This window comes from Physeter macrocephalus, chromosome 14 (genome assembly GCF_002837175.3).
Source record: "Physeter macrocephalus isolate SW-GA chromosome 14, ASM283717v5, whole genome shotgun sequence".
NCBI lineage: Eukaryota > Metazoa > Chordata > Mammalia > Artiodactyla > Physeteridae > Physeter > Physeter macrocephalus.
Window position 1 is genome coordinate 67,207,806 of NC_041227.1, and position 11,475 is coordinate 67,219,280.

An 11,475-nucleotide genomic window follows, 5' to 3' on the forward strand; every position below is an offset into this window, starting at 1 on the left:
AAGTGCTGGGGCCTGAGAGCACAGGGCTGGCCTACAGGTGAGCAGCCTGCCCACAGAGGTTCAGGGGGCCAGTAAAGTGACTGAGAGGCGTCTCTGTGTGGTGAGGTTTCATTCTTGAACAGCGCCCAGCTTGGAGTCCTAGAGAGTCCTGCCTGTTGGTCGTTCTCTAAGAGCTTTGGGGACCTAAGTGATCCATCCGGAGGGTTCGTTTCGAGGTACTCGCACCAGGTATTGAAGGGTGACTGAACCTCTAGACCGAGGCCGTTTCCAGATTCCTAAACCTGTGTGAGCCCCATGTGTGCTACTGTCAGGACCTGCGCTGCCTTGCACGGTTAGCCAGAGAGACCTTGGACTCTGATGGCTTGTCTTAGGGCGTGAAAAAGAGGAAGGGGCTAGGGGAGATTCTGCACTTTGTTAGCCATTTTGTGCCTTGCGGGGCGTGGGGCGGAAGAACCGTGCAGGGAATTTGTGGGGCAGTGAGCCAAGTGTTAGTTCTTTGACTCTGATCCCTTTATCACCCCATCTTCTCAGTGCTACTCTTCAGTGATAGCAGCTAAAGCACAGATCACTTGCCTAAGGTCACAGAGCTGGGACTTGCTGCTAGGGGAGTGAGCAAAGTGTGGCTCTTGAGCCTGCAGCCATCAGGCCCCTCTGCTGCCTCCGCCTCCAGAGAGGCTGGCCTGACTGACAGGAAGTGCAAGCACGGCGGGGGCGGTGGCTGAAGGTGAAGGTGGCCGGGGGCAGGAGACTCCTCCATCAGCCCTTCTTCCACACCCACGGGTAACTTCCCGTCTGCTGGGCTAGAGACCGTCTGCAGTCATCTGCAGTCTCCTCTTCGTTCTCGTCCTCATTCCCGCCTCTCCCACCAGCACCCCTTCCCAATAGGCCAGTCCTTTTCCACCTCTGTGCCTTTGCCGGTGTCCTTCCGTCTGCCTGGAATGCCTGTCCCCTTCTGCCAAGACAGTTTCTTCCGGATCCTTTAATATTCCACCCAAATGGCCCCTCCTCTCTCCCTTTCCCTGCGTAGTCTTTTTGTTTGCCGGCTCTGTGGGTTTTGGAAGCAGAGCCCTGAGCGCATTGTAGCCGATTTCTCTGTAGCCATCCAGCTGGATGGCGTACCCTGAGCACTTAACTCATTCACTCCCTTAGTCCTCACTCCCAGGTTAGTCTAGACACGTTGTAGAATTATCCCCGCCTGTAGATGAGAAGCCTGAGGCTCGGGGGTTCACAGCTTGCTCATGGTAGAGCCGGAGTTCACACCCAGGCCTGTGTGAAGCCTAATCACCCTGTCCGAGGCTCTCTGGCCTCTTTCTCAGACACAACCCTTTGCAGGGGTGGGAACCCTGACTTGTCCTTCTTTATGTGTTCTAGGCCCATCACAGAATAAATGCTGTGAAATTGAATGAAAGGCCCCAAGCAGCCTCCTGACATTTTCAACACCGGTGACTCTGACACTTGAGCCCCCAAGCTCTGTTTTTTCCGAGGTTGTGGTGATGATAACAGTAATGATAAAGCAGTAGCAAGCACTGTCCTGAGCGCTCTGTGAGGAAGATGCTATTCTTGTCCCCATTTCATAGCTGAGCAGCCTGAGGAACAGGGCTGTGGGATCACTCAGCCACGCTGATCCAGCCTGTAAGTGGCAGAGGCAGGTTCTCACCAGACAGACTGACTCCAGAGCCCATACTTTTCACCAGTTCCATCGCCCTGGGTGTGGGCTGCAGCACCTTCCTCCGTCCTTCTGGCTGCTGCCCTGAATGCTCTCCTTCCATCTCTGGTGAGGCCTCTCTGCCGGTACCCAAGGCAGTCACCTCCTTAGAATGTCCCATGGGCTTGCTTATAGTTTCAGTTTCCCAGACTATCTGAATGACTCCCCAGCCCTGACCAACCCAGACCCATTCAAGGGTGTGTGTGTGTGTGTGTGTGTGTGTGTGTGTGTGTGTGTGTGTGTGTGTGTGTGTGTGTGTGTGTGTGTGTGTGTGTGTTGGTGGGGTGAAGGGGGTAACACTCTGAATTTACATAACTTCCGCTTGGCTTACTAGTAGGACTGTCCCTTTGTCTGTGACCCTTTAAGAAGAGGAAGTCTGTCTTGGGGCTCATTTGTTGCTTTTCTTCCTTCCCGGGTTGATCACAGTTCAGGGTACCACTCTGCTAGCAGGCCGGATGAGATGCTTCATTGGGAATGTGTGAGATGCTTCATTGGGAATGTGAGACACACGGGCTGTTGGTTCCACGTCACAGCCGCTCTGGCTTTTCCTTTACAAGGAACAGTGCTTTCTGATAGCAATGTGAAATTCAGGCCCAACCATGTGGCCTAGTGTGGAAGGAAGGCCACTTGCTGGGTCCAAGGCCACTTAGATCACTTGAGCCCTCTGAGCTTCAGTTTCCTTTTCCTTAAAATGGTGATAATAACTTGCAGAATTCACACGATGATTAAGTAAAATAGCCTCTGAAAGGACCTAACACAGTGCCTGGCCCATCCCAGGTACACAGTAAAGATTCTGTCCTTCCCTTCTTCCTTTTTGGATCTTCAGGATGTCTAAATTAAGGCACTTTTCATGCTAAGGTGGAGCCCTTCCTGGATCATTGACACAGAACTGCGTGGTTCCTTTGTGTAGAAATGCTGACCTTAGCGCATGCCACATGTTTGTGTGTGTTTGAGAGCATATGAGCAGTGGTCTGGCCGGTTGTATTTCTCCTTCCTTTTGTTCCTGGAAGGAAAGCCCTGCACCCAGGGGTCAGTGGCCCACATCAACGGGACCGCGACTCCTCCAGGGCGGTTGCAGGTAACCGAGGTGGCAGCTCAAATGGAGCGACAGGCCACGTTCACCTGCATGAGTCTGCCGACCAGTCTCACTCTAGCCCCTTCTGCTTTGACTTCAGCTGCCTTGTGCTCTAGAACAATATCCTTAAAAACGGCAAGTATGAGGGACTTACTTCCCTGGCGGTCCAGTGGTTAAGACTCCACGCTCCCACTGCAGGGGGCCCGGGTTTGATCCCTGGTTGGGGAACTGAGATCCTGCAATCTGCGTAGCACAGCCGAAAAAAAAAGGGCAAGTATGAGCTGAAGGGATTTTAATATTATAAATAGAAATTCTGAGTCTGGAAAAAACTCTAGAACTATGGGGAATGCATAAAGATCTGGTGAAACGAGTTCCATGTGGTCCCTTGGATCGTGAAGCTCAGACTGCGCTGTGCCCCATCCTTTACCTGCTTTTTCTCCTGCCTCTCTCCCCCAGCCCCACGAGGCTGACATTCTCATCGGCCCTGGTTTGCGGGCGAGTCCGTGGAGGCTGAGGGAGGTCGACCAGCTTGCCCAGGTTCCCACACCAGGCAGAAGAGTCCAGATTCTTAACCACCGCGCAGGCTTGCTCTCTCTCACACAAGGTTTTCCAAAGGAAGGATGCAAATGACATGGCCTGAGTAAAGGGAAACGTTGCCGCCATCAGTGTGTTGGGTGAATAACCAGAGCTTACCTCTCTGACAGATACAGAAATAAGTGCAGTTGGGATTCAGGGCAGAGAAATCAGCTGTGCTCAGGGACAGGCAGAGCTGCAGACCCTGTGGCCCCAAACCTCTCCAGGCGCCCTCTGGATGAGTCATAGCAGCCTCCTGCTCAGCCCAGCCTTAGACGCCAGAGCTCACCCCTCGAGATGTGTTGGGACTCCCCCTCCCTCCGCTGGGTCGCGTGCTCCTTGTTGGTCGCGGGGCTCACAGTTCCCAGTGTGATCACAGGGAGCAGTGGTCCTCCTGCGTCACCCTCAGCCTCCCCCAGCCAGCGGCCTGCCTGTCTAGGTGCCTTCCTGAGCTCCATGTTCAGAACCAGAGCAGGGGAGAGTTCCCATGGGACCCAGGAGCCAGGTCACCCCGACCGCGGGCCGGTTGTGGGGCTTTCCAACCTGGCAGGAAGGGACCAACCATCTTGAGTTCAGCTCCTGTTTGTCATGCCTTTGCACGGTGCTAGGTGCCGGTGATGCCATTAAGAGCAACTGCTATGTTAGATGAGAGTCAGACAACCTGGATCACATCCTAGCTCTGCCACTTCACAGCTCCGTCGCTTTGAGCAAGTCACTTAACTTTTCTGTGCCTCAGCTTCCGCGTCTGTACAGTGCAGCTTACAGGGGCCTGCCAGCCTCAGATCATGAGATTTGATGGGTTAATTTATGTAACGCTCACAACACAGTGCCTGGCCCACGGCTCCACGCCAGCCTCTGTACAGACGTTATCTTGGGTCTCGCTGACACTAAGCCGTGAGGCAGAGCACATCATCATCTCATTTCACTGAGTGGGGAACAGAGAGCTACAGCAAGTCATCGCCCCAGAGTTACAGAGCTGAGGTTGAAACCCACGTGTGCCTGACCCTGGAACCCGTTTCTCCCCTCTCCTCTGAGCATCCTTCCATCCTGGCTGTCAGCAGAGGGCGCAGCTGTGCCGTCAGGAGAAGGCTCTGACGGGGGACGCAGGTGAGAACAGCTGCTGCCTCGGCATGAGGAGAAGGCCGATGGCCGAGGGCGCTTTCCTTTGTTGCCTTAGGGTCCACGAGCGCACTAGTAACGTTTCTCCTCTTCCACTTAGCTTGCTTTGAGGGCTGTTCTGTGTATCTTTTCTTGGCTAATTAGCCCCTTAAGGAAGTTATAAAAGTGTGGGAAAAAAATCACACTGGGCTCTTGCCTGAGAACGAGTCCGTCTGCCTCCATAAATGCTGCATTGTGTCACCCCTCACGCGGGCTGGCCCTTGCCCGGGTCACCCGCTGGTCTCAGTCACATGGGCATCTTTGAATCAGGGGCCGTAAGTCATCAAAGGTTTAGGGCTTGGGCTTCGAGGCTGGGCTGCCCAGTAAATCCCAGCTCCTCACTTGCTAAGGGATGGGAGTTCGGGCAAATCCCTTCGCTCACATTGTCAGGTATGAAACAGGGATGGTAGCCCACCTCCTAAGGCTGTGATGAGGACTAACCCATATAACCGCCAGGAGAGCTTAGATCAGCGTCGGGGACCTGGCAGGCGTCCGAGGAGTGGTGGTGGTTTTCTTGTTAGGAGCGGGAGGTCGCTCTGTGAGTACCAGCTTAGGGGTGAGAGGGGGGCTGAGGGGCTTGGGAGTAGCTCAAGGTAGAGGACAGAGAGGAAGACCAGGTGGCGAGTGGCTGGGCGGCCAGTGTTCTGCCCACGTGCTGGGGGTGCTGGCCACAGGGAGAACCCAGTCCCGGGCCCCGGGGCCTTGAAACAGTTCTCACCCATTCAGATGGCCCAGGAGTCCCCTCGTTCCCAGGTCTGCCCTCTTGGGAGGGAGAGGCCGGGGCAGGTACCGGGAGCAAAGCACAAAGCTTCGGAAGCAGGAAGGGAGGCCGTGCCAGACGCGGGCTTCATATTTCTTCTCATGAAAAGTCGAGAACTGGGGGATTTTCTCTCACTGGCGGGAGTGGAGGGGAATCAGCTGGTGCCCGAGCCCTGCCGAGGGTGACCGCACGCCTGCTGACCTTTGGCCCCAGGCCAGCCCTCCCGGAAGGTTCTGGTTGGTCAGCCTCTGCGGACCTGACTCTGAGGGTAAAGTCTCTGATATCAGGCCCTTGAGATGCTTTACTGTTTGTGAACTTCACCTGCAAACCACATGCTGGGTCCCCCACCTACAGAGAATCCCCTGCCCGAGTTGGGGTGATTGGACTTGATCTGCTCAGACGTCAGTCTGTGCTGCCCTGATGTGGGTGTTCCACATACCTTCACAGCAAGGCCCTCAGTGGCACAGCTCCTGCTTAGGAGGCACCGGGTTGCAGAGACCAGCTTTACTGCCACTGCTCCTTGCCCTGGTACCCGAGGACTCTGCACCTTGGTGTGCTGATGGACGCTGGAGGAGAAGCTGCTGATAGCCCTGCTGTAACAATTACTAGAAATACAGTGACTTAACACAAACTCGTTATTTTATCATTCTGAAGGTTGGAAGTCTGTCACTGGACTAAAATCGAGTTTCGACAGGGCTGTGCTCCTTCTGCAGGCTCTAGGAAAGAATCCGTTTCCTGGCCTTTTCCAGTTTCTAGACTCTGCTTGCATTGCTTGGCTCGTGGCCCTTTCCATCTCCAAAGCCAGCAGCGTAGCATCTTCCAATCTCTCACTCTGATCCTCCTGCCTCTCTCTTACAAGGACTGGTCCCAGCCAGATATTCCAGGATAATCTCAAAATCCTTGACCACCAGCACCACGACAAAAAGCCTTAACTTAAATCATGCCTGCAAGTCCCTTTTGCCACGGCAGGTAACATGCATAGGTTCCAGGGGTGAAAGCGTGGACATCCTTGAGGGGCTGCTGTTCTGCCTCCTGGCTGTCAGTATCATAGGACACCATCTCTTCCGTATCAGAGGCCTGGCACCTGCCTGAGTCGCTTAGCCCCTGTCACAGGCTACTGGGAGTTTGGGCAAGTTAGTTAACGCGTCTGTACCTCAGTTTCTTCATCTGTACGCCTCCTAGGGCTGTCAGCTTCAAAGGAGTTAGCACACGTAGTGTCGAGATGTTTTTCCTTTTCCTTGTACCTCTCGTGTTACAGCCATAGGCGTGAGCTTGTTATTTTCCCCACATGGTGCTTCCGTAGGTTGAGTACCGGTGCGTTGTGATTGTCCGAAGGCAGGCGCTCGCCTGCAGAGTGTGGTGACTTGTCCGTGTCCTGCCCCTCAGTCCTGGTCGTCGTTTATATTATTCACAGAAGCTGGGTCTATAAAGAGTTCTGTGTGGACCTCTTACTATTGGCAGTTTTGCCTCTTTGAGTTATTTCTTGGGGTAAATTCCTACCCTTGGAATCATGGAGTTAAAGGCCTCTCGAAATGCTCTGGAAAGGTCATAGAACTTGTTCACACTGCTGCCATACCTTAGTGGCAACGGGTATTGGCTTAAAAGGGAGAAGATTGTATTCATCCTTTCAGCAATACCGCCCGTGTGCCTGCTGTGTGCCGGGCACTATTCGGGGGAGCGGGGAGCGGTGATGGGAAAAGACAAGCACGTTTCCTGCAGTCATGGAGCTTGTCTGAAGCAGAGGCTGCTGTTAATTTAACAGGCCTCTCGTAATTCCTTTCATTTGCATTTCTTTGTTCACTAATAATATGGTTTTTGTTTTTAAAGCAATTTTATGGAGTCAGTATTCAGGTCTCGTGCCCCAAGGTGTGCAGTGTTAAATGTTCCAAACTCGATGCCCTGTGCGGCCTTTCTCGGGGCCTCCGGGTCTGCTGAAGCCGCCTCCCCCAGGGCCGCACTGATTTGTCATCATGGAACCCTGTGCCTGTGTTCCCAGGGACCGATGTCATGGTGCGCTGCCTGAGGCTGCTGAAGGAGTTCAAGCGGAAGGTCGAAGACCAGGACGACGACGAGGACGAGGAGGCCATCTCCAAGGCCGTGCCACCGGTGGACATCGTGTACGAGCGGGACATGCTCACACAGACCTACGAACTCAGTAAGTCCCTTTCTCCTACCTGCATATACACAGGGTTCCCGAACTTTGAGTCGAGGTGTGTTTTGGTCAAATGTTGAAAGAGGGCCCTGCTGTCGAGAATGTCACGCAGCGGGAAGCCCCCCGGTCCCCTTGAGGGTTTAGCCTTTGGGGTCAGATTTGAGTTTGAGTCCTTGCTCTGCCCCTTGTCCGCCAGCTGAAGACTTTAGCAAGGTCTCCGAGCCTCGGTTCCCTCATCTGTAAAATGGGGATATCTCCCCTAGCACGTAAGAGGACTGAATAAGTAGGATTAAAACATCTGGTGTAGTGCCTGGTACGTAGAAAGCACTAAAAAAATTACCTATTAATATTACTACTCAAAGACTTGAGAATCACCTACCAACTTCTAAAATTGGTCTGGAATCATTGCAGGCTGGGGATTGTTGTGATGAAGGGGGAAGAAACATGTCTCTGTCCATTCCTCCCCCTTCCCCTAAATCCCCTAAACTCTATGTAAGACAGCAGTGACCCAGTGCCATAGATGGTGTGGCCGCAGGTCGCTGTGGAGGGGAGGATGTCTAGAGTAGAAGGGGAGGGGCTGCAGGAGATCTGGTTCAGCCAGCAGGTACGAAAGCACCTGGCGAATCAGCACAGCCTTTAGGGAAGGCTGTTTGGCTGTTTCCATCACCTCTTCAACATCTCTCAGGATCTGTTCCTCAGAACACAGTTTGAGAAATGCTGTCCTTAACCCTTTCGTCCCCGCTTTTAGCATGTTACTAGTTTAACATAGGAACATATTCTAGTCACCTCTTTCCATTCTGCTGTTTATTTTTATGCATGGACAATACAGCAAAACTGCCTTTATCCAGATTGGTTTTGCCTGGCGGCCTCAAGTGTATGCCACATCAGGAAATAAAGGGGCAGCTCTTTCTGAACGGTCCAAGAGTGTTGCCCCGAAGTCTGCCCTGTAGTATTTTACTTGAGGGACTCCCGCCCACCGCCACCCCACCAGGCTCCTTCCTGAAGTTCCCAACCCCTGAGTAGTCGAGTAAATTTGAAAGGGCTCATTGGAGGAAGATAGAGCAATAGCACAGCATGTAGCAGGGCAGGAGCTGACACACCAGACAGAGCAAGTAATAGAGCACAGTTGCCTACCGGTCATTTATTACAGGGCCAAATAGCATTATTTCCTTCTGTGGCCCCTGCTGGCTGGCAGCTGTTACGGGATAAGGCAATAATCGGTGTCCATAGTGCCTCTGAGTCTACCGAGAAGGACGGGCAGATGTTCTTCCTTAAAAATTCCTTCGGTGCTTTTTAAAAGGCTCAGTTTAATTTAGCTGAGAAAGTTCGTTCATGTGAAAGCACACTCTTCCTGCTGCAGGATAAAACAGCCTCCCTGGAACCCGGTGGATCAGGTGTTGATTGCTTGACATACAGCTTTGACGTGGAAGGGTCAGATAGTGAGCGCTTAAAAATGAGCAGTGAGTCAGAGTGTTCAGAGTCTTGGGAGGGGAGGGTGGGAGGAGGCAGGTGTCTTATTCTGTTTGTCGGTTTCCCCGCATTGAAATGTCTGGGAACGGACCTGACTTGTGCAGAACGGCTCCGTGGTGGAGGCTGGGGTTCAAGTGTATTGTTTCACATAGTTGAGCGTCGAGGCACGAAAGGCATTTCCCAAGCTGAAATCCGAGTGGCTATGAACGTGGGAAAACTGGAAGCCAGAATGCTGTGCCGTCTCCTTCAGAGATTCAAAGTGGTCAAGGTAACAGCGTGAGTTCATTGTCTTTGGATGTGCACACAGCGTGGTTCTGAAGGGCTGTCTCAGACCTCGGGAGCCCAGATCGGCCTTCCGTCTCGGTCAAGGAGGCAGATGGCTGCCAGGGAGGGCGGGAGTGCTGAACGCAGCCCACAAGTGTGCCCCACCCCACCCTCACTGTGGATTTTGTTGGTTTTCGCTTTTTGAAAATTGAATGAGTTGTCAGCATTGAAAAGTCAGCAGGAGATGCTGCAGCCCAGGGAGCAGGCCCCCCACTCCCGCGTGGGGCGTCAGCTGAGGTGGCGCCTCTGATGGCGCCCAGAGACAACGCGGGCACACCCCAGGCCTCAGTCCCAGCCCGGCCCTCCCTCTCATTTACGTTCCTTGCCTGGGTCCTGGGGACACCGAGTCGGCCAGCTGTGTCTGGTGTCCCCTTTTGGGACCCAGACCTGCCATCTCAGCCCGTTAGCCTTCGCTCCCTTCTTGCCAACTTTTTGGCCATTTGCTGGAAGGCAGTATTACAGTTGAGCTAACGACTGTGGAACACTTAGCACTGTCCTTGGCGTGTGGTTGGTACATGGAAGCTGTTAACTCCTTCTGCTGTTAAGGGCAGAAAGCCCCTTTCCCCTGTTGTAGAAGACAAAGGGGAGTCGCTGAGTGACAGCTTCTCCACCACTCCCCACGGCAGTGGCCGAATGGAGCTGGTGACCTCAAGGCCCTGACTCTGAGTCTGTGACAACAGTTAGGAACCGTCGAATTCTGCTTATTGACCGTCTCTCGTAGGCCTCGTCCTTTGCCAGGCCCCGGGGGTTTGCGGAAGGCCAAGTTAGGGTCCTGCCCGGCGGGGAGCTCACAGTCTCCTAGAGCAGACACACAGTCAGGATTGCTTCCTGTGGAAGCAGAACCTGAGGGATGGCGAGACGGGAGGACCCACGAGGGGCTGAGCTGGGGCCCAGGCGTGAGGTGGAGGAGACGTGGGGGAACGTGGGAATGACAAGGAAGTAGACACCGCAGAAGCCCGGTCACCCGAACGCCTGGGTGTCCCGGCGTCCTCTGCAGTGTCTTAGACACATCTCATCCCCTCCAGGGCTTCATGGAGGACGAAGGACGGCAGCGAACCACCAAGTACATCTCCTGTGTGTTTGCGGAGGAGAGCGACCTGAGCCGGCAGTACGAGAGGGAGAAGGCACGGAGCGAGCTGCTGACCACCGTGAGCCTGGCGTCGGTGCAGGAGGAGTCCCTGCTTCCTGAGGGCGAGGACGCTTTCCTCTCTGAGTCGGACAGTGAGGAGGAGAGCAGCGGTGGCAGGAGGAAAGGCAGAGGATCACAGCGGGACTCGAAGTCCTTCTCGAACGGCGGTCTCAGGACTCAACCTCACCGCTCCACCCCGACCAAGGGTAGGGGCGTACTCGGGGCGGGGGGTAGGGAGGGTGGGCAGGGGCGTGCACGCCCTCAGTATGAGCCACTGCCTGTCCCGCCTGGCTCTGGGGGACGTTCGGTCCAGCAGACACCTGAGGATGGCCTTGGTGCTGCCCTAACTTAGGGACCTGTTGGTGTCATGTGCATCATGTAATCATAGGCTTAGGAGATGCTTGTGTGGTCTGTCTCCAGGCTGCTGGCAAGTCATTTCTCCTTGGCAGATGTTTTGTTTGTTTTGCTTTTATTTGGTTGTGCCGGGGCTCTGTTTAGTTGCAGCTCATGGGCTCCTTAGTTGTGGCATGCATGTGGGATCTAGTTCCCTGACCAGGGATAAAACCTGGGCCCCCTGCATTGGGAGCACAGAGTCTTAACCACTGGACCACCAGGGAAGTCCCCTTGGCCAATGTTTTGTTTGTTATGTTTTGACTCTTAAAAGGGATGGAATTCCCTAAACTTCCTCTATCCCTTTCCCTCCAACAATCTGTGTAAGAAGCCCTTGGGGTTTTAGTTTAGTTATGGAAGACTTTTCTTAAAACACGTGGAGGGTGGTGCCGATGACAGGTTTGCACATCGGGGGTCGGGGTCAGGGTCAGGGTTGGGAGGGTGCGGCTCGCTGCTTGCTGGTCCACTTCCCTCGTCTTAAACCGACCACATGGACTCCTTTGGCCTGTGCGGCTCTGGTCCGGCAGCTGGGCAGAAGTGCCCCTCTCGCTTTCCCCCTGCTGTGGCCGTGGTTCATCTGTTCTACGCCTGTCCTCCACTGCAGGGGGGTGGAAAGTCATCAGCCTTCACCCATTGAAGAAGCATCCGTCTTCCTCCCTGGGAGCTTCTGAGAGAGCCTGCCAGAGCTCTTTCCGGGGGAACAACCTCCTGGACACCAGCAGCTCCTCAGACCCTGGCA

The 11,475-nt window shown here is 54.2% G+C and overlaps 1 protein-coding gene across 1 annotated transcript in view; it reads left to right on the forward strand.

The window, feature by feature from the left end:
* Positions 1-11,475, forward strand: part of GTF3C1 (general transcription factor IIIC subunit 1) — a 37,823-nt gene that overhangs the window by 19,997 nt on the left and 6,351 nt on the right. The window contains exons 7-10 of the mRNA XM_028498034.2: positions 7,268-7,426; positions 9,046-9,161; positions 10,243-10,552; positions 11,341-11,472. Coding sequence (XP_028353835.1) covers positions 7,268-7,426; positions 9,046-9,161; positions 10,243-10,552; positions 11,341-11,472 — 717 coding nt within the window. The remainder of the gene's footprint in view (positions 1-7,267; positions 7,427-9,045; positions 9,162-10,242; positions 10,553-11,340; positions 11,473-11,475) is intronic.